We start from the raw sequence: 26,124 nt of genomic DNA, 5'->3' as shown, positions 1-26,124 counted from the left end.
TGTATTTATTTTTTCAATGCCAGCCTTTTGTGTATCATTATATACAGTATTAATGACTTACTAGCAGCACAGAGAACATCAAGTCTGGCCATGCAATTCATTCCTAGATGACTATGGTTGCTAATTGTCACAGTGACAGTTAAAGGGGTTGTAAACCTTCGTGTTTTTTCACCTGCATGCATCCTATGCATGCAGGTGAAAAAACTTCTGACACTGACCGGCCCCCCAGCCCCCCTGTTTTACTGAGCCATTTGTTCCCTCGGCAGAGGCGCGCTGTACCTCTCTGCCCGGGGTTTTCGGCTCTTGATTGGATAGATTGGTAGCAGCGCAGCCATTGGCTCCCGCTGCTGTCAATCAAATCCAATGATGTGGGGGGCGGGGCTGAGTCCGGCATTCTGTGTCTATGCACGCAAATGCTGGACTCGGGAGCACACCCGCAAGGTAATCCTCCAGAAGAGGGCGGTTCGGGGCCACATTGTGCAAAACAAACTGCACAGTGGAGGTAAGTATGATGTTTGTTATTAAAAAAAAAAAATGAAGGTTCATTGTCACTTTAATTGAAATACCCTTATTTTTATTAGTATTCCGTTTCCCCCTTTCCCCATTTTCAACCTGCAACTTGCATATAATTACATGCATTAGCTGATGAGTCAGTGTTCTACAGTAAAGCAGGCTTTATTTTATTTTCTATTTATTTTTTATTTAACCACTTCAATACCAGGCACTTTAGCCCCTTCCTGCCCAGGACAATTTTGAGCTTTCAGTGCTGTCGCACTTTGATTGACAATTGCGCGGTCATACAACACTGTACCCAAACTTACCTTTTATCATTTTGTTCCCACAAACAGAGCTTTCTTTTAGTGGTATTTGATCACCTCTGCGGTTTTTTATTTTTTACCAAACAAACTAAAAAAACCCACATTTTTGAAAAAAAAATAAAAGTTTTTCTTCGTTTCTGTTATAAAATTTTGTTTTCTCCTTCACTGATGGACACTCGTGAGTCGGCACTGATAATGTAGAATTGATGGGCACTGATATGCAGCACTGAGCGGCGCCACTGATGGGCACTGTGCGGCGCCACTGATGGGCACTGTGCGGCGCCACTGATGGGCACTGTGCGGCGCCACTGATGGGCACTGTGCGGCGCCACTGATGGGCACTGACTGGTGGCATTGATGGACACTAATAGATGGTACTGATTGGGCAGGTACTGACAGGTGTTAATGCTGGGCACTGATTGTCACTGTGATGGACACTGGCACTATGGTGGGCACTGATTTGCACTGTGGTGGGCACTGATTGGCACGTTATTGGGCACTGGCAGTGGGTTATGATAGGGCACTGACTGGGCACCGATTGGCAGCTTATTGGTACATTTGATGGGGGCTGAGCTGATAATCAGTGTGCTGATTATCAGCACGCACCCCCCCCTCGATGGGGAGAGCCGCCGATTAGCTCTCCCTGTCAGTGCGAACCGAGGAATGCCGTTTACCGGCACTATCTGGTTCACACGATGATCAGCTGTGATTGGTCGCAGCTGATTGTGTGGTAAGAAGCCTCTGTCAGAGGCTTCTTATCTTGATTGGAGATGCGATGTGTCGTGATCGCCGGCATGTGACGCCCAGTCAGGATAACAGAACCACTTCCTGGCTGTCATTCTGTTATAGGCCAGGCGGGTAGTAGATAAAGTTGAACTTCCTACAGATAAAAAGTCTCAATGTAGATGGAACTATTTATTATTGTTTTTTTTTTAAATGTAAGTACCTTACTTTGACCTAATATCTGCCTCTTGCAAGTCCTTGTATAGCACAGCTGGAGTGTAGCAGGCAAAAGCAGCACAAGAAGCCAATCTGGTCATGGGTTGACAAAGAACATGCTGATGGGAGGAAAAAGCAGAGTGATGTGGAGATAAGCTTATAACACTACTACTACTTCTTTCAATGCCCAGTCAGAGGCTGAGGGTGGGTACATGACAGCCCTGGGCTCAGAGGACCTAATTCATATACTCCTGGCTGCCAGTCATCCTAAAATACTGAATACATCTTTGGCAGAAGATATTTTTAAACAGAATTAAACAGCTCTGCAATCAATTTTTTTTTTTTTTTTTTAATACTGCCCTATACATGAAAACAGCTCTTGCAGCAATACCTACAGTATAACCAGGAGCAGTCCCCCACAACAACTCCTTTCCATCATTAAATGCAACAAGTCTTCCATGCTTAATGATGGCCTATCTCCCGGGGCTGCATCATCATGCACGCTGGGCTTACCATAGTCCTGGATCAAGAGGCTTTTGGTCAAAGAGGAAGAATCGCTTGTTCACGAAAAAAAAAGAAAAAGAGAGCGCACCAGCCTAGTGCATTATCCTTAAGAAAATGATTTATTAAAAACAAGATTAAAAACTACTCACAAAGGTAGAAAGAAATATCGCACTGTAAGCAGTCACAAAGTGATAAATCCACAGGTAGCAGTCTCCAGGTCCTAGGAGGAGGACGCACGAACCGCCGCTGGCTAACGCGTTTTGAAGGTGTCCCTTGAAGAAGGGACACCTTCAAAACGCGTTAGCCAGCGGCGGTTCGTGCGTCGTCCTCCTAGGTCCTGGAGACTGCTACCTGCGGATTTATCACTTTGTGACTGCTTACAGTGCGATATTTCTTTCTACCTTTTGTGAGTAGTTTTTAATAAATCATTTTCTTAAGGATAATGCACTAGGCTGGTTCGCTCTCTTTTTCTTTTTTATCGTTGACTACTAGGATAATCCCATCCTGGGGAGCAGCAAGGCTGAAATTCATTGTCCCTTTTGAAACCTTGAGATCGTCTAGCCTATACACCTGTGCGCAAGAGTATTTGCTTCTGTCGCTTCTTGTTCATCGTTGTCTCCAGGACAGGAATTGATAGGAAATACAAAATGTAAAGTCACCAGAACAGAAAATGAGTGAAAGTTTTCAAATTGGGACACTTGTTATTGTGACACCTGTCAAAATGAAATTCATCCTTATTTTAGAGTGAATTCCTCTCACTTCACTCTTTTTTTTTTTTTTTTTACAGTACATGAGGTAAAGGGAAATCTTTGACAGCGATTTAATCATCCTCTACTGTTGACTAGAAAAAAAAACAAATTTTGCCTTTAAATATAAAGAACATGTTACCCTAACATTTCATATTCCTGGTTTGTACTTGCTGTACCATGTACTTGTATGAAGAAGTATCCTGTTCTGTTTATATTGCTTCCTTTTTGTGAAATCCCTGGAGTTCCTGCCTGTCCCTCTGCTTTCCTGTTACACTGTTACTAAACCCAGTACCCTACATTCGCTATATCTGGCCTCCCACAGTACACAGAACATGAAAATTCTATTATTTTAGTAAATATAAACTGCTATAAATACATTTTCTCATCAGCAATTAGAGCAGTCTTGTGCCTATCAGTGTCTGGTTAAAGCTTGTAGGAGGAGTTTTAATTTTCCCTGGATTGTCCTAATGCCGCGAACACACGACCGGACTTTCCGGCAGACAAGGTCCGACGGAACAAATCCGTCAGACATTCTGATCGTGTGTGGGCTTCATCGGACCTTTTCTGTCGAAAAATCTGACGGACCTTAGAAATAGAACATGTATCAAATCTTTCCGAAGGACTTGATTCCTATCGAAAAAAACATTTGTCTGTATGCTAGTCTGATGGACCGAAAACGACGCAAGGGCAGCTATTGGCTACTGGCTATTGAACTTCCTTTTGTAGTCCGGTCGTACGTCATCATGTTTGAAACGATCGGACTTTGGTGGGATCGTGTGTAGGCAAGTCCGTTTCATCGGAACTCCGTCGAAAAATCCTTTGGAGTTCAGTCCGACGAGAAGTCCGCTCGTGTGTACGTGGCATTAGAGGCTGCATGACCCCTGACCCTCTGCCTGGACAGTGCTGATTGGCAATGTGCTGATCACATGCACCCTCCCAAGAAAATAAAAATCGCTAGCAATACACACCAAACTGAGCATGTGCAGCTTGCCCCCAAAGCTCTGTTCTTTCAGCAGATAGATTGGGGACAGTGGAAGAATGGGAGGTTAAGAGAAGACAGAATTAAACAGCCTTTTTACACAATGCAGAGCATTACCTCCAAAGTGAGTATAACAACATACTTTACTGTATATACAGCCTAATTTTACCGTTGTGGGTTTAGTAACACTTTAAAAACTGACTGCACTAGGCATGAGAGTACATCCTTCCCAGCATGATCTTTTTTTTCCCCTGTTCCGGGAGCTAATCACACCCTCTTCCCTGCACAGCTATTCACTAGGAAGACCGGTGTGCTGCTATTTCTCCTCTCCCAGATCTTTAAGATCCTTATGCAGCTAGGAACAGGGGATATGTGATCACTTATAAAAAAAAATAAAAAAAAGTGTTTTATAATGTTTTTTTATATGTACATTGGGTATAGAAAAGAATCTCCCCCCCCCCCTTAAAATCACATTTTGTTGCTGTGCAGCCTGAACTTAAGACACACAGATTTAGTTTTATCCAGCTGTATTTAGTAGTGCAACTTATAGCATCCAAGTGAAAGACATAACCCCAACATGTCAGAAAAAAATTAAGAAAAAAGAATCACTTAGTTGGAAAAAGGATCACCCCCCCCCTCAAAAAAAAAAAGGGGGGGGGTTCTATACCCACTGTATACATAAATGTTTTGGCTTTCATTTCTACTTTAAACTAAATAAGTTGATTTACAAGGGGAGGGTTTACATATTCTTTAAGCACATCTTCACCAAAATTATCAGACCTGTCTTTCAGCCTCTGGCGCTCCATGCGTGTTTCTTCAATAAACATTGCGCTGTTGTCAGTTCCTATATTTGAGGTTGCTTAGAAACTGTGATCAGGCATATTATGCTTACACTGATGATTCATGTGAAGATAATGTGTGATCACAATGTCCTATATCCCACAAACATCTCTATCACTGCATCACACCCTGTTCAGACAGTTTTAGTAACATTAACTTTGAAAAGATTTTTAAAAAATGAGCTTTTTTGCAATTTGGCTAGATAAAAGGATCTTGGATTTGTATTTTGGAAACCTCCAATTTCCAAGAGGAAATGGGTGACTTTTAGTTTAGTATAACATTGTTTATTTTATGTGCAAGGGTGAAATCGGTCACCACAACTTCCTAAATGTGCACTGTACTTTTTTTGTTAAGTACGTTAGTCAGAGCTTCTCTTCTTCCTTTTTTTTTTTTTTTTTTTTTTTTTTTTTCCTTGTCAAAAGAAGTTTGAGTATACAATGTTATAAAGATACATAAAGTAAGTTTACAAGGATCTATAAAGTAAGCTCATTGTTTTACAGTAGGGTTTATATAGGTAAATATCTTGAAATTTCAAATATTAAACATTGGGTTCACGTAAACCTAAATTAAAGATATATATAATTTCCTTAGTTACTTTTGTAGGTATTTAAATGATTTATACCTACTATACGTATTGTTTACAAGTAGAGTGTATATAGGTCAAATAAATTCTGATAATGAGCTTTAATTGTAAGATGGAGAAAAGGAAAGAGAAAGAAGAAAAAGGGTTGAAAGGTAGAGGTATGGTCCACAAGGTTGTCCCGCTCGTCAGTTTATTATTCTTTTTAGTTCTCTTTGAAGCCTTAGAATGGGTGTCTCTGTAAGTCATTTAATCTGTTACCATGGCAACAGGACAGAGTCATTGAAGTTTGACAGGAACTGTTGTTTTATCCAAGGATGCCAAAGTTTTTCAAATTTTGGAATTTGATTTTGATCGATGGCTACCATCTTAGCATGGGACATTGTATTATTCATTCTGTGAATTGTTTCTGCTAGTACCAATGTAGGAGATTTCCATGCCTTGGCCACTGTTTGTTTTGCAGCCGTTATTAGTTGGATCATTAGTTTGAATTGAGAGAGTGTTAACCATTCCGGTTTTAGATTAAGTAAAGTTAAATATGGATCTGGTTGTATTATTTTTTTAAATATTTTAGATGCAATCACGAAGACTTCCTTCCAGAAGGTTTGGATTATTGGGCACGTCCACCATATGTGTAAATATGTGCCTATTTCTGGGCATCCTCGAAAACAAAGAGCTGAGGTATTAGGTGAATATTTTGCCACTCTAGCGGGTACAAGGTACCAGCGAGTTAGGACTTTATAATTTGTCTCCAGTGCTAAGATGTTGGGTGAAGATGACTTAGATGTGAGCCATATGTTAGACCAGTCCGTGTCTTCTAAAGTTCGTCCCAGGTCCTCCTCCCACCTCTGAACGTAAGAGGGTCTATTAAGATTTGCTACTCCATATAATTGATTATAAAGTGATGAAATTGTACCTTTAGCAAATGGATCTTTTGTACAGATTGATTCAAAAATGGATAATTGGGATAATGGTGTATCCCCCTTTAGGAATGGTGTATAGAAAATTTTGATTTGGAGATATCTAAATATCTCAGAGTTTGGTAGATCATATTTTTCTCTAAGCGATGGGAATGAAAGGAATGATTTAGATGCTATGAAGTCATTTAGTGTCTGAATGCCTGATGTTGTCCAAGCTTTAAAAGAATTTGGGTAGATCCATGCCGGATAAAAGGCCGGATTTCTGATAAAAGAAAGGAGAGGATTGTGTGGAGATTGTAACTGATATTTGGTTTTTAGTTTATCCCAGAGAGATAAGAAGTGTTTAGTTATGGGATTATGAATTTTAAAGCGGTCTTTAGGATCAAGCCATAATAAATTTGATATTAATAGAGGGTCATTTTCTAAAGCCTCTATAAATACCCATAATGGGATTTCCTGTTTTGCATGGTATTTGGACAGACTGGCCAAATGTGCTGCTCTGTAGTAGTTAGTAAAATTAGGGTATCCCAGGCCTCCTTTATTTTTGGGAAGATGTAGTGTGTGTATAGGTATACGTGGTTTAGAAGAGCCCCATATAAACGAAGTTGCTCTTTTTTGTACTATTCTCAAAAAATAGGAAGGAATTGGAATAGGGAGGACCCTGAATAGATAAAGCAATTTGGGTAGAATAGTCATTTTGATTGCATTAATCTTCCCCATCCAGGATAAAGGAAGTTGCGACCATTGTTTTATTAGATTTGTGATCTGTCTTAATACAGGAGGATAATTGGTTGAGAATAAGTCAGAATGAGATGCTGTTAAATGAATTCCAAGATATGGGATTGATTTTTCTGCCCATGTGAATGGGAGTGCAGCCCTAGCCGGGATCAATTCCATGTTTGTGAGTGAAATATTAAGCACTAGGCATTTCTTAGGATTAATCATAAGGCCGGATAGGGCTGCAAATCCATCAAGAGCTGGTATTAAGTTAGGACCAGAGACCTGTGGTGATGATAGAAAAAGTAATATATCGTCTGCAAATATACATAATTTGTGTGTAATACCTCCTACTTCAATGCCAGTTATAGTTTGGTTTGTTCTGATGTATTGGGCCATGGGTTCGAGTATAAGGGCAAATAATAAGGGAGATAATGGGCAACCCTGTCGGGTACCTCTTTCGATATTAAAGGCTTCAGATTTGTATCCAGCATATTTTATATAGGCTTTGGGTTTATTATATAATGCTTTGATCCATGTTAAAAAGTGGGGTCCAAAACCCCATTTTTGTAATGAATATTGCATATATTGCCAGGATACTGTGTCAAATGCCCCCTTAATATCGAGAGATAGAAAACATAAAGGGATTTTCCGTTTTTTAGCAATATGTGCCAATAACACTGCCCTGCGTATATTATCGCCTGCCTGTCTATTTGGCATGAAGCCTACTTGATCTCTATGTATTAATTTTCCTATAATGCTATTGAGGCGTTTTGCTATTATTTTTGCTAATAATTTAATATCGAGGTTTAACAGAGAGGCCGATAATTCACACAGAAAGTATCATCAGAAAGGGGTTTTGGGATCATACAAACAATTGCCATTAGTGTTTCTTGCCGAAAAAAATGTCCATCTAGAAGTTTGTTAAAAGTTTTAGTGAGAATGGGAGAGAGTATTTCTGAGAATGTTTTATAGTATAAAGCCGAGTAGCCGTCTGGGCCTGGTCTTTTGTTAAGTTTTAGGTCTTTTATGGCGTTAGCAACTTCATCTATAGTTATAGGCTCATCCAAACTGCTTTTTTGATTCTGAGATAACTCAGGTAAGGTTATTTTTGAGAAGAAGGATTCAGCCTCTGTAGGATTAAATTCATTGTTTGTCTTGTATAAAGTTGCGAGATGTGAGTGAAATTTATGGACTATTTTAACTGGATTACAAGTGTAAACATTTTTTGATAATTTCAAACGTATTGGTTTGAAAGATTTGTTAGTTGAATTTAATGCCCGAGCCAAATATGTACCTGGTTTGTTTGTATTCATGTAGAAATTGTGTTTGGAGCGTTTGAGGGATTTATCAACTGACTCAGTGAGAAATAGATCGTATTCCAATCTAGATTTTTCCAGATGAGATTTTGTACTCTGAGATGGATTATCTTGAAATGATATGTAGGCTGCATTAAAATTGAGTTCTAGTTTTTTGCTAGATTTTTGCGTTCCCGTTTAAATAGTGCCATTTGTCTTTGTATTGTACCACGCAAGACAGGCTTATGAGCTTCCCACAGTGTTATTGGGGAGATGTCTGTTGTATTATTAATTGATATGTATTCCTTTAAAGCTTGTTCAATGGCCATCTGATGTAGTGGGTGTTTGAGCATTATGTCCGGTAAGTACCACGTTGGGTCATGCGCTTTTGGTATGGCTGAGGCTATAGTAGTGTATACTGCATTATGGTCAGACCACGGAATCGGAATTATATCTGATGCAATAATTTCTGGTATCATTCCTATTGTTAGAAAAATATGATCTATTCTGGTGAAGGTTTGATGAGGGTGCGAGAAATAAGTGAATTTCTTTTTCATTGGGTTACTTTCTCTCCATGAATCTACCAGATTGTATTTGGAAAGAAGTTGAGAAAAAGGTAATCTAGAGGTTATTTTGGATGGTGTAAAAGGTGATTTATCTAGAAATGGGAGGAGGACCTGGTTCGAATCCCCACACATTATCACTGTTCCTATTTTGTGTGTATTAATCACTTGTAATATATGTGAGAGGAATGGTGTAGGTTGTTTGTTAGGAGCGTAGTAGGAAATCACCGTGATTGCTGTATCCATTATATAACCCATGAGTATCAGGTATCTACCTTCTGGGTCTTTAATTTCTGATGATAAGGTGAATGGTGTGGATCGGTGAAATGCAATTAGAGTTCCCCTTTGCTTGGTACAGGCAGAAGCCGTGTAAATTTGTTGATAAAAAGGAGAAATATATTTTGGAGTAGAATCTTTGGTGAAGTGTGTTTCTTGGAGGCATACTATGTGAGCCTTCTTGTTATGGAAAGTACGGAAGGCTTTGGTCCTTTTTTGAGGGACATTTATTCCCTGAACATTCAGGGAAAGTATATTCAGTGGTGCCATGGCAATAGATCAAATAGTTTTGACTTACTTTTTGTTCTGCAGAGCTGACTGCGCAGATCAACCTGTGTGGACTGAAGAGATGAATAGATAGAAAAGAAACCAGTGAATTCTGGAGTAAAGAGTAAACAAAAAACATATGAGATTAGATGATACATTGTATAAATTATTTTTTGCAAGTAATCACAATTTACCCGTGAAAGAGAATAAATATCTCTCTCAGGGGAATAAGTGCCTTCGTCACACTCCCACATAATATGGTTGGGAGAATGAGGAAGGCTAATGGGGGTACACGGATCTTCCGCTTACAGGAGAGAAGTGCTATGTCAAAAGACATCAAAATGATGTTTCATTAATTGGAGTGCAGAATATAGTTTTTGTTGAAATTATTTATTCCAGGGTGGTTGTATATGGTTAGTCTTGCCCTAGGCTAAATAATTCAGTTAGAAAAGTACTGTTAATAACTTTGGTATTGATGAAGATAGTTTGAATTATTTGGGGATTTTAACCCTTTTAGAGTAAACAATTACATATTTTATTCATATGTAACTGTTTAGATATGTTAACTCATAAAATTGAGGTTGTATTGCTTCAGATTAGAATAAACAAAAACATAATTCTAGGAACTAGTTAGGTAATAATATATTTGTTTTAAGAAAAGAAAGAAAAAGCTTCCATTACTTCTGGATTATTGAACATATTTGTCCTAAAAAGTAATAAATCTATTATTATTACCTGATGATATATACCTGAACAAGAATTTCCTTATTTCACGTATATATTCTAAGGCTATATGAATCAGAAGTAATAAGAAATATAACTGGAATGTAACATGATCCCACACAGTGTGTAACTATCAGAATGCAGTTACATTCAGTTATATATACAGGTTTTTTATAGAGAACCATCTCTTAGTATAATAAATGAAGAGATATCAGGAATTAGGATGTCAGTCCATTGAATCTTCTTGGTCCATGGATGATGTGGTATAACGTCCTCTTTTGTGAGAATGATGATTCCCATTTTGTTCTGAAATTTTCTGGGTGCTGCCTGAAGGTGAAGATGATGCCATTCTTCTGCGTGTGGGAGTGTTGCTGCTTGTGGGTTCTGTCAGATTTAATTTTAAAAGGGTTTGTTGTAGTTCATCTGCTGATCTGCTTCTGTAAATTGTACCTTGGTAGTTAAATCTGACTGAAAAGGGGAAGCCCCATTGATACATAATGTTGTGGCGTTGCAGTTCCATTAGTTGGGGTTTCATGGATCGTCTTTTAGTAATAGTAAGTTGGGATAGGTCAGCAAAAATTTGATAATTGTGTCCATGAAAATTAAGTTCCTTTTTTTTCTCTTGCAGCAATTAGTATTTGTTCTTTCGTTCTGTAACAATGAAATTTTGTGATTATATCACGTGGGGGTCCATCTTTCTTTTTGGCTGTGAGGGCTCTGTGTACTCTGTCCAGTTCTAAACGTTCAATAGGGATATCTGGCTTTAGTTCTTGTAATAGAGTAGTAATAGTAGATTGCAGGTCTGTCACAGTTTCAGGTATTCCCCTTATGCGTAAGTTTGAACGTCTGGCTCTATTTTCGTAATCTTCGAGCTTAGTTTGAAGTATTAAATTCTCTTTTTTTAATTGTTCCAATTCTGTTATATTTTCTTGGGTTGTAATTTCAATTTCATCCATTTTTATTTCTAAGGCTGCGGTGCGGTTTCCCAGCTCTCTTATTTCTTTGGTTAGGCTGTTTGTTATTTGGTCTGAGGTTTGTTTTAAAGCCTTATGAAGCATCTTTTCAAATTGTAATAATATTACTGGGGATACTGAGGAGGCTTGTGGAGAAGTTTGTGAGAGGATTTGTTCTGTATCTGACTCAAATGGAGGGTCTTGCTGTGACATTTTCTGTCTGTGAGAGCGCCCTGATGCTGTATCTTGTGAGGTGACTGGAGCTGCTTCAGCTGCAGTGAGTGCATGTGAGCTCTTTGTGAGGTGATTTTTATTTCTGCCACGGTTTCCTCCCAGTACCATATTTCCTGCCCAAACTTTCACAGTTTGTTCCCAGGGGCAAAAAGGTTCAAATGGATACCTTTTGAGTCTGCAGGCTCCGCTTTGTCCTTCTCTTCTCTCCTCAGCGGTTTGGAGCTCTAACAATGCATGTCTGCTCCGCTAGGCTCCGCCTCCTGCCCCTTTTTTTTTTTTGGTGTGTGGCTGACAGCATGCTAACCTACATCAAAACGTCATAGATGCCATCTAGAAATATTGTTATCAAAAGATTGAATTCTTTCTGATGAAATGTTTATTGTTTGTTGGTAGCCATCTAATAAATGCCCGTGGTGCCACTTGTTTTGTATCTGGTTTTAGTACATAGAATTAGTGCTTTGGCATTTGCGCTGTTTCTGATCAACCTTTTTATTGTTTGCAGGCTCTGTGCCAGGAACTGGAAGCCACGTTTTATGAAGGAACTTTCAACTGGGATACAGTGAAACAACACGACGCTGCCAGCCTTCTAAAGTTTTTCATTCGCGAGCTCCCTCTGCCATTACTCACTGTGGAGTACATGAAAGCTTTTCATTCTGTGCAATGTGAGATACTGTTTATTTAATCATCTGTTTTTTAATATGCAGTATGATAGCCCTACAGCAGAAAATTTTATTTTACCCTTAAGATGCAGTTTCCACTGTAGTATGAAATTGATTTTGTTTGAAGCGTAGGAAAGCAACAAAGGGGCATTTATGGTAGGAATAATAAAGCTATTGACAGCTGGGCCTTTGGACCTTCTATTATACTCGCTCTTGCTCAGGACGACACTGTGTCGCTTATGACATCATTAACAGATCACGTAGTATAGCGCAGTATGGCACGTCATATGACTAATTTTGCAAGACATTTTATCAGTCAAGTTAATTTTAAGTTAAATATATAATTGTATTATGCACCACAGTAAGCTTTTTTTTGTGTGTACTTTGATTTTGTTCAACAGATAAGCATTTTAGATTTTGTTATAGATATAAATTTCAAAGATAACCTCTATCCTCATGTGAACTGGCTGGCCACAGTTCTTTTTTCATAGAGTACAATGGAGACCCTGTGTCTCATCACAGGGCTAGAGCACAAGTCAGCCTAGCATAAGTTGTGACATTTGGACACGATCTCCCACTGATCTGAGGTCTGCGTGTTTGATTCTTCATTGAATGGGAAGGTCAAGAGGAGCAGTAGGGCTTAAATCTTATAAGTAGTATCCTCTATATTATAACACATAAAGGTGTGTATACTGTAATCATGCACAGTATGTATGCTTGCAAAGCTGTTTTTTTTTTTTTTTTTTTTTTTAGCAAATGCATCCTTTTTCTATTGTAACAAAAACAAGATATACCTGTGCTCAGACCCCAATAGTGTGTACATGTATATAATCTATCAGGTGTTAAACAGGTGTGACCACATGTTAACACTACAAATTCTGGATGGACCCTCTGCACACTGCTATACTGCTTTATTCCAGCAAATTATGCAATGAAAAACAGGAATATTTAGTTCACATATATTGCAATATATGTTTAAGCTGACCAACTGCATCAAAGTAATCCCTCTTATGACTAAGCCTACTTTGCTTTGCCACTGCCAATGCTACAGTGGACACAATGCCAACATGTAGTTCCATTGTACATACCTCTCCTTAAAGTGGTTGTTAATACAAAAAAAAAGAAAAAAATATACAGATTCTGGTCCCTTAAAGCAGGTTAAACAGCACAGTGCTTGTGTTGTGTAATCTGCCCCCCTCTAAACTGTAAAAAAAACCTGTGTGATCCTGCCACTTCCTGTATCCCCTCTCTGCTCTGACCACCATAACCAGGGCTGCTGAGCCCTGACCACCGTGGTCAGAGTATGTGCGCCATCCGTAGCACTGCTCTCAGTTCTCATCTCTCCCCCTCACCCCTCCTCCCTGCCTGCCAGTTGTGTCTGTGTCTCTGCCCCCCCCCGCAGCTATTAGTAACAAAAAAGTTACAATGCTCACTGCCAGCCCCTCTATTATAGCCTGGTTTAGCACACTGTATTATTCTTTTATAAAAACGAAGCTTGTAAATGCCTGTGTAGCGTGATCTTCAGGCCGGTGACATGATTCTCGGCCAGGTTTCCAGGGCTACTGCAGGAGGGGCTGAGCGGCCATGTGACCTCCCCAGCTGACGTCAGAGGGAGATCTCAGGTTCTCCTGCAGTATCCATATATCAGAGCTGTACATCGGCCGTGATTCATGTGACCGGCCTGAAGACTGCTCTTTAGAAGCCTCGTTTTTATAAAAGACTAAGGCCCCTTTCACACGGGTGGACCGTTTAGGTCCGCCTGTCAGTTTTTTAGGCGGACCTGAACGGACGCTCCATACAGGTCTATGGATCGACGGATGTCAGCGGTGACATCTGATCCGCTCCGATACGCTAAAGTGTGACAAATGGAAACCCTATTTTTCCATCCATCTGGTGGATCGGAAAAACCAGACTCTAAGGTCCGTCTTCATCCGATCCCCCATAGAGGAGAGCGGCGCTCTGACAGGTCAGTCACTACACAGTGTGCAGAGACCGACCTGTTATCTGCCTGCTCAGCGGGGATTGACGGAGCGATCCCTGCTGAGCAAAGCGGAGCCCGTACACGGACATGTCCGCGTAGACTTATATGAATGGGTTTACAGACGCTTTAAAATGTATTTAGACAGGGAATACTGCTCACTTGTTAACAAAACCCTGATTCCGCAAGGAAGCTGACGCTGCACATCGCTAATCGCAAGCAGTGAGACCTTTCCCGGTCCGTAGCTGCACAGATCAGGAAATGTCTCAATACCTGCGATTAGCGATGTGCAGTGTCAGCTTCCTGGCGGGATCGGGGCAGGTGGGTTTGGACTAGATTCCCGAACACACCCGAGCCCATCTATATTCAAGACATCACTCCCTGTCCTAAATAAACGTTCTGAGAAAGGCCCTTTCCTCCTCCATCCAAAACAGAAAAACATTTGTTGGCTAAAGTTTGGGTTTAAACACAGGCGATTTTTAAAATAAAAATAAATAAAATTACGAAATGACATAACTTTTAAAGTGGTTGTAAACCCTTACAGACCACTTTGACCTACAGGTAAGCCTAGATTAAGGCTTACCTGTAGGTCCAAGAAATATCTCCTAAACCTACACGGTATAGGAGATATTTGCAAAAAGACAGGCACTGCTGTCTACGGCGCAGGTGCACTGAGCATGCCGCTGCTAACGGCGATATGCCGTTAGTGGCGGCTCGCGTGCGCATGCACGGGAATTTCGTCATCGTGGATCCGGCCAATCACAGCGCTGGAGCCACGATACCTGGAAAGAAGATGGACACTCCATAGCAGAGGGGACAGCGGTGACATCGCAGGCTCCTGTGTCAGGTAAGTGACACATAATGGGCTACTATGCGATGCATAGTAGCCCATTATGCTTTACCTTTGCAGGGAAACAAAGAGGAAGTAAACCCATTAGGGTTTACTTCCTCCTTAAAGTGTATGCAAAGGCAATATTTTATTTATTTATTTGTTTTTTGTTGGACCCTCTATCAAGTTTTTATTGCAGCCTGTGCCTTGCTAGGGAGATTAACTCTATTTGATCTCTGCTCCTGTGACAACTTGTAAGATAAGAATTCTGTTCATTTTGGAGAGTATTCTTATTTACAGTTGTATCTCCAGGACAGGAAGTGAAGGGAAATCTCCCTAGATGGACAGAGGCAGAAAAAAAATAAAAATAAAAAAAATTACTTGAGAGTAAGGAAACATTATAACTCCTATCTAAAACAAAAACAAAGCGTTTGCTTTACATATACTTTTGGTAACTAGACTCTAGCTTTCTTTGCACCAGTTTTAATAAATCTGTTTCTATTTACATCAGAATTGAATTGGGTGTATATCTTTTGTATAAGATATCCTTACATATTGATGTATCAGATCTAAATTCACAGCAAATGCAGTTTCTGGGCTGTCATTGATAGGTATTGCATCTTGTCTAGTTATATTCATTCTTCTTAGTCCTAAATTTTAATATGGTTCTTTTTGTTACTTACAGACCTCCCAACAAAACAGCATAGGCTCCAAGCTCTGAATCTTCTGGTCATTCTGCTGCCTGATATTCACCGTGACACCCTGAAGGTTTTTATTTTTTTATTTATTGTACATTCCTCTGTGTAATAATGTGTGCCCTTTTGTAAATGTGAAATATTCCATTTGTTTGTGGACGCATTTAAAAGCAGACAGTGGGTTAGAGTTGTTAACAATAGATCCATTCTCTAAAACGGTGTAACGGAAAGCAAATGGATAAACTTGATCTTGTTGTGCTGAATGCAAAATGTCCTTTTTGTCCTGTTTTTAGGCTTTGCTTGAATTCCTACAGAAGATTGTGGATCACAGAGGGCAGAACAAAATGACTCTGAAGAACGTTGCCATGATAATGGCTCCTAATCTCTTCACTGACCATACCTCCTCGATAAAAGGTGTAGATCAAGACGCTGTAACCAGTGCGACCCGGACAGCTAACATCATGCTTTTCATGATCAAATACCAGAAACTCCTCTGGACAGTAAGTGGATAGTCGGAAAGAATGTGCTGTCATAATCTTTCTTCATACAAATGTCAGTATTACAGAATGTTAAAAGAACAGTAAATTTAAACGTTTGTCATAAAACACCCAATTATTTAAGAGGGCATGCCACTTGCACACCAGCATTTTTTTTTATATCTTTTTATTGGTGTATAAAAGCATATAAAATATATACTAACCTACAATAACCCAAAATACAAACATGACACAGTCTCAGTCAGAAAACCCACACAGGAGCTCCGAGAAGGCACTACAGTATAAAGATTAAGACAACCGAGAACTGTGACAGTGAGAACGACGAATGCGGCTCGTACTCAGCGGGAGAATAACTGTGTGTCAACCTACAGGCTCATTGCGAACCCAAGACGGCCCTCAGGTTGATCCGGGGGGGGGGGGGGGGATAATAAGGGATACCTGTCAGGCATCTTAAACAGATGTCGAAGTGGAAGGGTCTGCCAACCACTTTTCGTATTTTTTCAGGCAATTTCTGTGTAAATCTGTGTCTTTATAGAGGAGCAAGTCCGCATTAAGTTGCTGTTACCAAAGGGAGAAGGAGTCCATTCTTCCAACATAAGGTGATAGTTTTCCTCTTGTTCTATGCTAGGAAAACTATCAAGGCTCTTTCCACCATCCAAGGTACCAGATCCTCTACCAGACCTAGCAGACATACTCTGTTGCATGGAACTATGGAGACTCCTGCTATCGAGTTTACCACAGAGAGCACTTGTGCCCAATATACACAAATTTCAGGACAAGGCCAAAATATATGGGTGAAATCACCCGAGGAGTGGACACAGCGCCAGCACTTTAGGGAGAGGGAATGCCTCATTTTGTGTAACCGATAAGGAGTGAGATATGCTCTATGAACAATCTTAAATTGAATGAGATGGTCTCGTAGGGAGACTAGAATTTTGAACGGGAAATCCCATATGTCTTCCCAATTCTCAGAGTCCAGATCTGGAGCATCGTGGGACCAGTGCTGGGTAAGCGCTGACAGCTCAGAGGAAGGCACACCAGCACAGTTAAGAGAAATGGGTCAAAAAGCAATTAAAGCTTATTACTCAGCATTATGTGGTAAATGTATGATCTGGACTTTATTCTGAGAAGGATGTTTCCCTTCCATTATTATTCTGGGTTTCTAATGTACAGTAAGAGCAACTCTAATCTGAGAGTTAGTCCTTTTAGCTTCAGCAGATGCATTGTCCTGCTTTCTTATGATGTCAGCACTGACAATGTACACCATCTCCTGTTCAAGGACCAGTTTGATGCTTGCCTAGCTCCGCTCCAATTCATGTTCTTCCCTTCCTCCTTATGTACAGAACAAATGACAAGCTGATGCAAAAACAAAATTAAAGAAGTAGTGAGGAAACCGTGGCACAGAGGGAAAATAAATATGACAGCTGGGGCTCAAATGCAGTTAGGGGTTGATTACTAAAACTAGAGAGTGCAAAACCTGGTGCAGCTCTGCATAGAAAGTATAGAAACCAATCCGCTTCCAGGTTTACGCCTAAGTCCTATAATGTAAATGCTATTGATTTCCATCTTTTATATTGGAGTCTGTATTTATCTCAGAACTGGTGGCTATAGGTACAAGACTGACTGTTACTGGAGTGTAATCCTACTTTGTCCAGAATGCTTTAAGTGAGATATATTCCCGGTTCACTTGTGCAGCCTTGTATGTGACTTTTTATTACAATCTGGCTACGGCAGGCGATAAATTACTCGATTCCCCATAAAACACAGTCTTGAACTTTTCTTTCCAGGAGAATACAATGCTCACAGTCTGGAGCTTTCCCCACCAGCTGAATACATTGATCACTGCAGTGATCGGGTGAAAAAAAACTTGACTTCTGTACAACCAGCCTGCCCATAGACAGATCTAAACTTGGCTGGTCCCTTCTGAACCAGACGAATTTCCATCCATTTATGGCTGGCTTTAGTTTGATGTTGTAATAGTAATTATTATTAGAATTTTTATAATTTAGCTTGCTCACTATTCCAAAATATTCTACCTACCTTTACATAAAAAATGTAATTACTGTGAGTCTTCCTTGCACTATGGACTACAACACCCATCAATATCTACATTTAAGCAGTCCTTCATTCAGACTACTTCAGTATGCCTTTACTTTACAGTCAGACACATGGTCCTTCTCTGATCTATAAGTTTTAGTGAAGTTTAACTAGTTTGTTTGGACCAAGCTAGCCAAATAAACTATTCACTTCATTAACGGATACAGTGTCTGTGTGCGCTCTATAAACTGTATGTAGCCTTGGCAATGTACAGTGCTGTGTTTCAGCAGCGGTACAGGGACTTCCCATCCTGCTCCTAGGACAAAATTGAGTTGTGCTGAGCATCGCTCAGCCATGCACAGAAAACTTTGTATTTTCTGAATGAATACAAGGCCTTTCTCTGGCTGAGATGGAGAGGTGGGTGTATGACATCATAATCTGTGAGATCTGCTTGCCACTGCTGCAACACAGCATGGTATATTATATAGATAAGGCTACATACAGTTTATATAGCATGCACAGCCGCTGCATCTCTTAGTAAACAACTATTTCAACTTCCCTAAAACATGGAGATCAGCTTTAACGTTTTAATGTAAATCCACAAGTCATCTTCAATTTTTTTTTTTTTTTTTAATTTGCTGATTTCAATAAAACAATACTGAAAATACTGTCATGAATCCTTGGTCAGACCCTTCCCGTTATGCAGGGACAACACTCTGTCCCTTGTTTACCAATTGTGCTCCTGTGTTGTCATCCTGTCACTTATGAGCCTAATGGAGATTACAAGCGGCCATGCAAACATACAATATGCATGTATATATTGCTTTTGTGATGATTGGAAGACTAAAATTGGGAGTCTGTAATATAGCACCAACACTCGAGTGCAGGGGGGTCAGGAGCACTGAGGTGGGGAAAAGATGAAAAAAATGTAAATCCCTATTTTCTAGCACTGCTATCACACTTTGAGCATAGTGTATTTATGTCGTTTTACAGGCTTTTTGGGCTTTTTGCATTTTTCATTTCTTTAAAGTGTTATTAAACCCAAGACCCCGCATTCACTATATCTGGTCTCCCACAGTACACAGAAATTCAATAATTTTTGTAAATATAAACGGCTAAATACCTTTCTCATCGGCAGTTAGAACAGTCTTCTGATTTCTATCAGTTCCTGGTGAAGCTTTTAGGAGGAGTTTTTATACTGAACTGAGCTGTCTTATATGAGGCTGCAGGGCTCCTGACCCTCTGTCTGGACAGTGCTGATAGGCCCTGTACTGATCACATGCACTCTCCCAAGGAAAAAAAAAAAACCTCTCTAGCAATTCACATCAAACTGAGCATGTGCAGCCTGACTCCAAAGGCTCTGTCTTATCCGGACTTGCAGGGAGGGGAGGATCTCTGCATACAGGATCAAGCAGCCTTTTTACACAATGCAGAGGATTAACCCCTTAGGTTCCACAGTGAGTATAACAAGTGTGCTTTACTGCATATACAGATGGATTTTACTGTTGTGGGTTTAGTTACACTTTAAGGAGTAATGTGCTGTGCAGGAGCTTCTTTGAGTCAGGCTCGCTCATTTTTTGACCTCTTCTTTTTTTTATTATTATGACACGCAGTTTGCCGTGCCGTTTTTTTTCAGTAGCTCCCTTTTGTAGTCCGTAGGGCAAAAAAATCTACCTGAAGACAAAGCTCCTGTACTTTTTAAACCAACAGGCACCATATAAAACGATGAGATTTTCAATGCGAAGTGTATTTGTAGCGTCGACTTACAAATACATTCAGGTGTGAATGGGGCCCCAAACGTTGAAACAGACACAGAAACGATCCAGTTGCAGGGATCTTCAAACTACGGCCCTCCAGCTGTTGCAAAACTACACATCCCATGAGGCATTGTAAAACTCTCTAGGTATCTGCACTACTGAAAAAGGCACTAATGTTGGAAGAGGAAAGCAGCCAGCACTATTTGTTGATAAGCAAATATAAAAATATAAAAAGTCCACATGTGACGCTAATAAAAATCAACAGTCTTTGAAGTATTAAAAGATGAAAAGATGACAATCCCTTCACCAGTTTTCAGTGTGTATAGGGAAGCACACCATACCACATGAGAATCAAATCTGCTTACCAGATATCAGCAAGTGATAGGCATTGATTAATAACTTCCCAAGGGATCACATCTGAACTCGTCAATCACCAGTAAGTACAGTAGATGGTTAAAATACACTGCATAGCTTGCATCCATTCACTTGTCCCAGGCAGCAACAAAGCATTAAACTTCCAGCAGTCAGTGGGCGTCTCACACAATCAAGGGGATATCATCACCAAATGGAAATAAAGCAGCATATAGTGAAGCCCGTCTCACTTGTGAAAGGATTTATTGTAGCAACTTACATGTACAGTCAATAAGAATGGTCATTATAAAACAAAACAGCCGCGGCATTCAGCGTGCTTGTGTCTCATAGCCAGCCTGACATATTTCATCCGAGTGGATATGATCAGAGGCGTGGCTCTACCACACAAGCACGCTCTTTCAAGTGTGTGTCACCAGGTGACACAAATCGTCATATTAGATTCTTGCATTAATAAGCTAGTTTGACTATTGACAGATTAGGAAAATTCTGAAAAATAATTATTCATAGGTTATATGTTGAGTTTCTTTTTTTTTTTCAATTTTCTTAGGTGTAAGTGCCATTTTGTAACTGAAAACAAAATAATAGATCATTTTTCTTACACAGATCCCAAAGTTCCTTGTTGCACAAGTAAGGCAACATAACATTGTCAGTCAAAAGAAAAATGTCAAGGAAAAAGCTGTGAAGAAACTTCTAAAAAGGATGGCATATGACCGAGAGAAGTCTGAAAAGGCAGAAAAAAGCCTTGCTGATGTGAGTATTGTATAAATAAAATAGAGATGATTCTGCATCCTATGCACTATATGTTTTACATTACTACAATGGCTACTAAATATGATCTCATTGGTATAGTGTATTTTTCTGGCTGCATTTTCGGAAAAATTTTCTTGAATTTCTCATCTCTGCTTGTTTTCCTAAAGGAGCTGTATAAACTAAGGCTGGCCATACATGGTTCGAAGTTCAGCCAATTCCTGCTGAACCGGCCAAGGTTCAAAACGTTAATGGGCAGGCCTGAATGTACCAAGTTGATTGATCAACCAACTTGGGTACAACCAGCTGGAGGGATTTCCGCATCAACACTGTCTGTGTTGATGAGGGAATCAAGCAAATTTCTTTCCTGCAACCCGCAGTTGCAGGAAAGAAATTCACTCCGTGTATGGCCAACCTAATACTCCTATCACAGTTGTATAGTCACACAGTCAGTCACACGCTCTGTGGCCTGTATTTAAAGCAGAACTACATCCATCGATATAACTGTTAGTTACATTTAAGGCATGATGTGAATTACAGTCACAGTTGCTTGTGCTCTCAGTCAAACTGTTGTGTTTGTCGGGGTCTGTGGGCAGAGGGCTTATCGGAATCCGGGAGCCCCCTTAAATAAGGGGGCCCCCAGATCCTGGCCCCCCACCCTATGTGAATGAGTATGGGATACATCGTACCTCTACCCATTCACCTGGGGGAAAAAGCGTCAATAAAAAAAACACACTAGACAGGTTTTTAAAGTAATTTATTAGGCAGCTCTGGGGTCTTCTTCCGACTTCGGGGGTCTTCTTCTGACTTCTCCGTTCTCTCTGGCCTCTTCTCCCAGTGTCCAGTTCTTCTCCGGCCTCTTCTCCCGGTGTCCGGTTCTTCTGCCAGGCTCCTCCGCTATCTTCTGCTCTTTTGCTAGCAGTGGCCCGGTTTTCTCTGCTGTCTTGTTCCTTCTTCTCTTCTTCCGATGTTGACATGACGCTCTCTCCCGCTGTAATGCTGTGTGAGCGGTGCGCGATTACTTATATAGGCATGGGGCGTGGTCACTGGGTGACCCTGCCCCCTTATGACGTCACAGTCCCGGGGCAACCTGCTGGTTGAGAGAAAAAAATTGATGACTGTATGGGCTGCCATAGTATGGATGAGGGACGGAGGGGAGCTGGGCTGTGAGGAGTAAATAGATCTAAAAGTATCTGGGGGTAGGGGGCTAAAAGGGCTAATTCAGACATGTGGCTATCATTCCTGCCTCTCTGGAAACTAATCCATGACAGATCACTTTTCAGAGGGTATTTGACAAGTGGTGAAGTGGCCATGTCACCTCCTCTCTGCCTTGTTTAACCCAGTGACTCACTGTGCTGGAGCTGTGTGCATTGCATTGCTGTGTACCCTGTTCAGCAAAGCATCAGGCCATGGCATGTGTACAGTTCTGAGAAGCTGCATCTTTTTGTTCAGGTGGGTGATTGGGGGGGGGGGGGGGGGATATGCAGCTCAACTGCTTGCATTTACCACCCTCTGCCCACCCATGTGAATGAGCCCCTAAGGCTTTGTTTACACTTATCAATCTGCAGTCTTACTGCCCCCCAACCGCCTCCTGAGATACAAAGGCATCTGTATAGGGATATACATAAGCGTGTCAAAAAGTATTTCCCCATTACCTTTGACGAGCAGTACCGGCCACTGAACGCAACCCATGCAAGTAAATGGGGTTGAGCTGCAACTGCATGCAATGCATGTGGTTTTGGTACGGTGGTGCAGGATTTTAGGGGGTTAAAACACCCCCTGAATAGTGATCCAGTGCCTATTGCTCCTCAGAGGGCTACTGCAAGTATAAACTAGACAGAGCGCGCATGTATTTGTGCAGCATGTTTAGGACAGCACATTCATTTCAGTGGGCTGCTCTACACACAAAGAATGCACAAAAGAAGTGCATGACCCTCTTTAAAAATTGTGCTACACTGAAATGTATAGTATTTTGGTGCAATCAAATGAGCGGGAAAGCATTAGCAAATTGTGTGCGGGTGGTATTCATTCTTAATAGTACCCCACACACTGGAAACCACAGTGCATTTTCCCGCGCTGGCAACTGCATATATCTATAGCAGTTTCCCAGCAGCTACGATATTGGATAAGGTGCATTTTCCGTAAATGAATGCCCTGCTGTGCCTGTGTAAATGCTGCCACTAGGAATAAAATCTTACCTGCTGGTCCATTGATTCATGTTAAAAATAACCATTTGGAGTAAAAGTACATCTGTGCTTTTGTCTGAGATCTCCACTCTTACATAGATTCAATGGCGTACAAAAAATCAATGTCTAAGAGGGAGAGAGTCCCCAGTCAGCTCCTGCGGGCGATTCCTCCCCCTCCCTCTGCTTGCTGACACTGCATAATGCGAGCGCTCACACCACGGCCGCCCAATCTGCTCCTTCCCCTGTATCCTCATTGGCAGGGAGAAGAGCGAGTTGCAGGAAGGACTCCACCAGGACTCTCAATTACTGAAAAAACAGACTGATTTCTCCCATCCTTAGGACAGGAGAACCAGCCTGTAAATTCCAAGAGATGCCAGACCAGTCAATAGCAGGGGCAGGACAGCAAGAGGAGGCTGGGAAACCCCACAGTGGCAGAACACCAGGGTCCGAAGGCAAGACAACCTTTGCAACCCTGATAGTTCTCCCACTGCTTTGGATCCTTATATTTTCTTGGTATGCTGGTGACATATATCTCTTGTTTTCTGCCACCCTGGGGGACCCCAATACAGTAGGAAGGGAGCTCACTGCAGAACATGTGAAAGGGCCATTGTGGGGTCGTAATAAAAGGCCCCAGTATATGTGTGTGTATATATACACACATTTTATAGTTGCCCCCCCTACTTTTGTCCCTGTCCCCCCATGTGCCCCCCCTAAATATGAGAGCTTGCAGACAGTTCTTGGAGGATGAAGGAACTGATACCATTGAATGGCCCCCACGCTTGCCTGACCTAAATCCAATAGAACATCTCTGGGACATTATGTTTCGGTCTATCAGACGCTGCCAGGTTGCACCTTACTCTGTTCAGGAACTCAGTGATGCCCTGGTCCAGATCTGGAAAGAAATTCACCAGGACACCATTCGTCATCTCATTAGAAGCATGCCCCAATGTTTTCAGGCATGCATACAAGCACGTGGGGGCCATACAAACTACTGAGTACCATTTCAAGTTGCTGCAATGAAATTTCGGCAAAATGGACTAGCCTGCTGCATCATTTTTTCACTTTGATTTTTGGGGTGTGTTTGAATTCAGCCCTCTGTAGGTTGATAATTTTCATTTCGATCAAACAACGTGGCATCCTTTCATTCCTAACACATTACCCAGTCCATATCAGTATCAGTGGCGGCTGGTGAAGTTTTAGGATGGGGGGGGGGCACTAGGCCCCGCCCTTCCTTTCTGACCCCTCCCACTTGGTGAAAATGGGCGTAGTTTCAGCTAAATAGTAGGCATGGCTCTAAGGCGGTGTGGTTAGTGTCTGAGTTGAACGAGGGATGGAGGGAGAGGGAGAGAGGGATAGATGGAGATGGAGGGAGAGGGATACACAACAATAGAAATATGTGTATTCTAGAAAGTTTAACAATCAGCAGATAAAGATACTCCAAACACCTGGTGTTAGCACTTCAATCATCCCGGCACCATGGTTGTTATGGTGTCAGGATGATTGAAGCGCATTATTTCTATTATTACATTGTAATATAAAATTAAATCATTCAACTCACCATAATACAGAATCAGTGGGAGCCCCGAGCGTGTCACTAGCCACGTTGCCTGCCACCAGATGCCATCAGGTGTCCCCAGCGGAGTCCCACCTTACATCAGGTGCCCCCAGCGGAGTCCCTCCTTACATGCAACCTGTGTCACATAAAATGCAGCCTGTGTCGCCACCAAATTGCAGCAGCCTGTGTCGCCACCAAATTGCAGCAGCCTGTGTCGCCACCAAATTGCAGCAGAATGTGTCCCCAAGTTGCAGCAGCGCGTGTCCCCACCAAACCCCCCTCCCCCCGTTACTTACCTTGCTATGGGTTGTCCTCTCCATCGGTGTCTCCTGTGGAGAGCTCCGTTCTTCTCATACTTCCTGTTTCCTCTCTCTCTCGAGAGAGAGAGAGGGAGAAGCAGGAAGTGACATCATACTCGGATGTCAAACCACCCGGCCATAGTAATAGATACTAGCGCTGGGCGGAAGCTACTCGGCGCTACACAAAGCGCCGCAAGGCAGGCCAAACGCCCGCAAATGCAGCGCCTTCCATAAGTGCACTGTGTCCGGCGTCACACTGTGTCCAGCATCCGAACACAGTACACTTAAGGACCGTTTTTTGCTTTTTTTTTTTTTTTTTTTTTTTTTAAGGGCCAGCTTTAAAAAATTTTTTTTTTTGACTGCCTGGAAGGGGGGGGCGGCGCCCCCTATGGACGGGCCGCCACTGATCAGTATAGATATCCAGCATGATATTTTTCCCCATTGAGATCTGACGTGTTTTCAAAGTGTTCTTCATTTTTTTGAGTAATGTACATACACAAGCAACCAGGATTAGATCTAATCTGCTATCATGCACAAACACTTGCAGGAGCCACAGAAGTGGGGAAAACTAGGAATTCTATACGGTGATAAGCATAACTGGCAGGTTGTCTCGTGTTTACATTACATAACAAAGACCTTACTAGCAGTGCAGGTAGAGTCAAGTGATACAACTATATAAAAGAGAGATTGTAAAGAACTTTTATGGAGGGTTTATTTTAATGAAATCGTAGTTCAAGGGTAAAATCCGTAAGGTGAATTTACACAGGACCCCCCCCCGGTCCCGTTAACATGTAGCCCGGCGATCTTCTGCTATGAGACCTCGTATAGCCACCTCACTGGTCCGGGGCTTAAAAATCCCCTCAGCCTAATTTTCTAAACATACGTCCTCGGGAGGTATGTTTAGGAGCATTCTTATTGGCCATGTGATGTCGCCGACCAATCAGAACCCGCGTAGCCTGTCCTGCTCGTCTGCGTTGACAGGAGAGAAAGCTGCGGGATTTCAAATCCCCGGTCTTGTAAAGCGGCTATACGATTTGTCAGAATTCGTGATCGGCAGACTCCAGGTTCGCGGGAACGGGTGCGACGGGAAAGGGGTCCAGTGTAAGTTCACTTTACAGATTTTCTGTAAAGGTGAACTTACTCTTTAAAGTGA

General features: G+C 41.4%; 1 protein-coding gene across 2 annotated transcripts in view; it reads left to right on the top strand.

Annotated features, from left to right (window-relative positions):
- ARHGAP18 (Rho GTPase activating protein 18) overlaps nt 1-26,124 on the top strand; it is a 198,748-nt gene that overhangs the window by 152,334 nt on the left and 20,290 nt on the right. For both annotated transcript variants that reach the window (XM_073627256.1, XM_073627255.1), the window contains exons 9-12: nt 11,863-12,022; nt 15,512-15,594; nt 15,815-16,021; nt 20,788-20,934. In XM_073627256.1, coding sequence (XP_073483357.1) covers nt 11,863-12,022; nt 15,512-15,594; nt 15,815-16,021; nt 20,788-20,934 — 597 coding nt within the window. The remainder of the gene's footprint in view (nt 1-11,862; nt 12,023-15,511; nt 15,595-15,814; nt 16,022-20,787; nt 20,935-26,124) is intronic.

The sequence above is a fragment of the Aquarana catesbeiana genome, linkage group LG04 (genome assembly GCF_042186555.1).
Source record: "Aquarana catesbeiana isolate 2022-GZ linkage group LG04, ASM4218655v1, whole genome shotgun sequence".
In the NCBI taxonomy this organism is placed as follows: Eukaryota; Metazoa; Chordata; class Amphibia; order Anura; family Ranidae; genus Aquarana; species Aquarana catesbeiana.
This window is presented reverse-complemented; position numbering and strand designations above follow the sequence as displayed.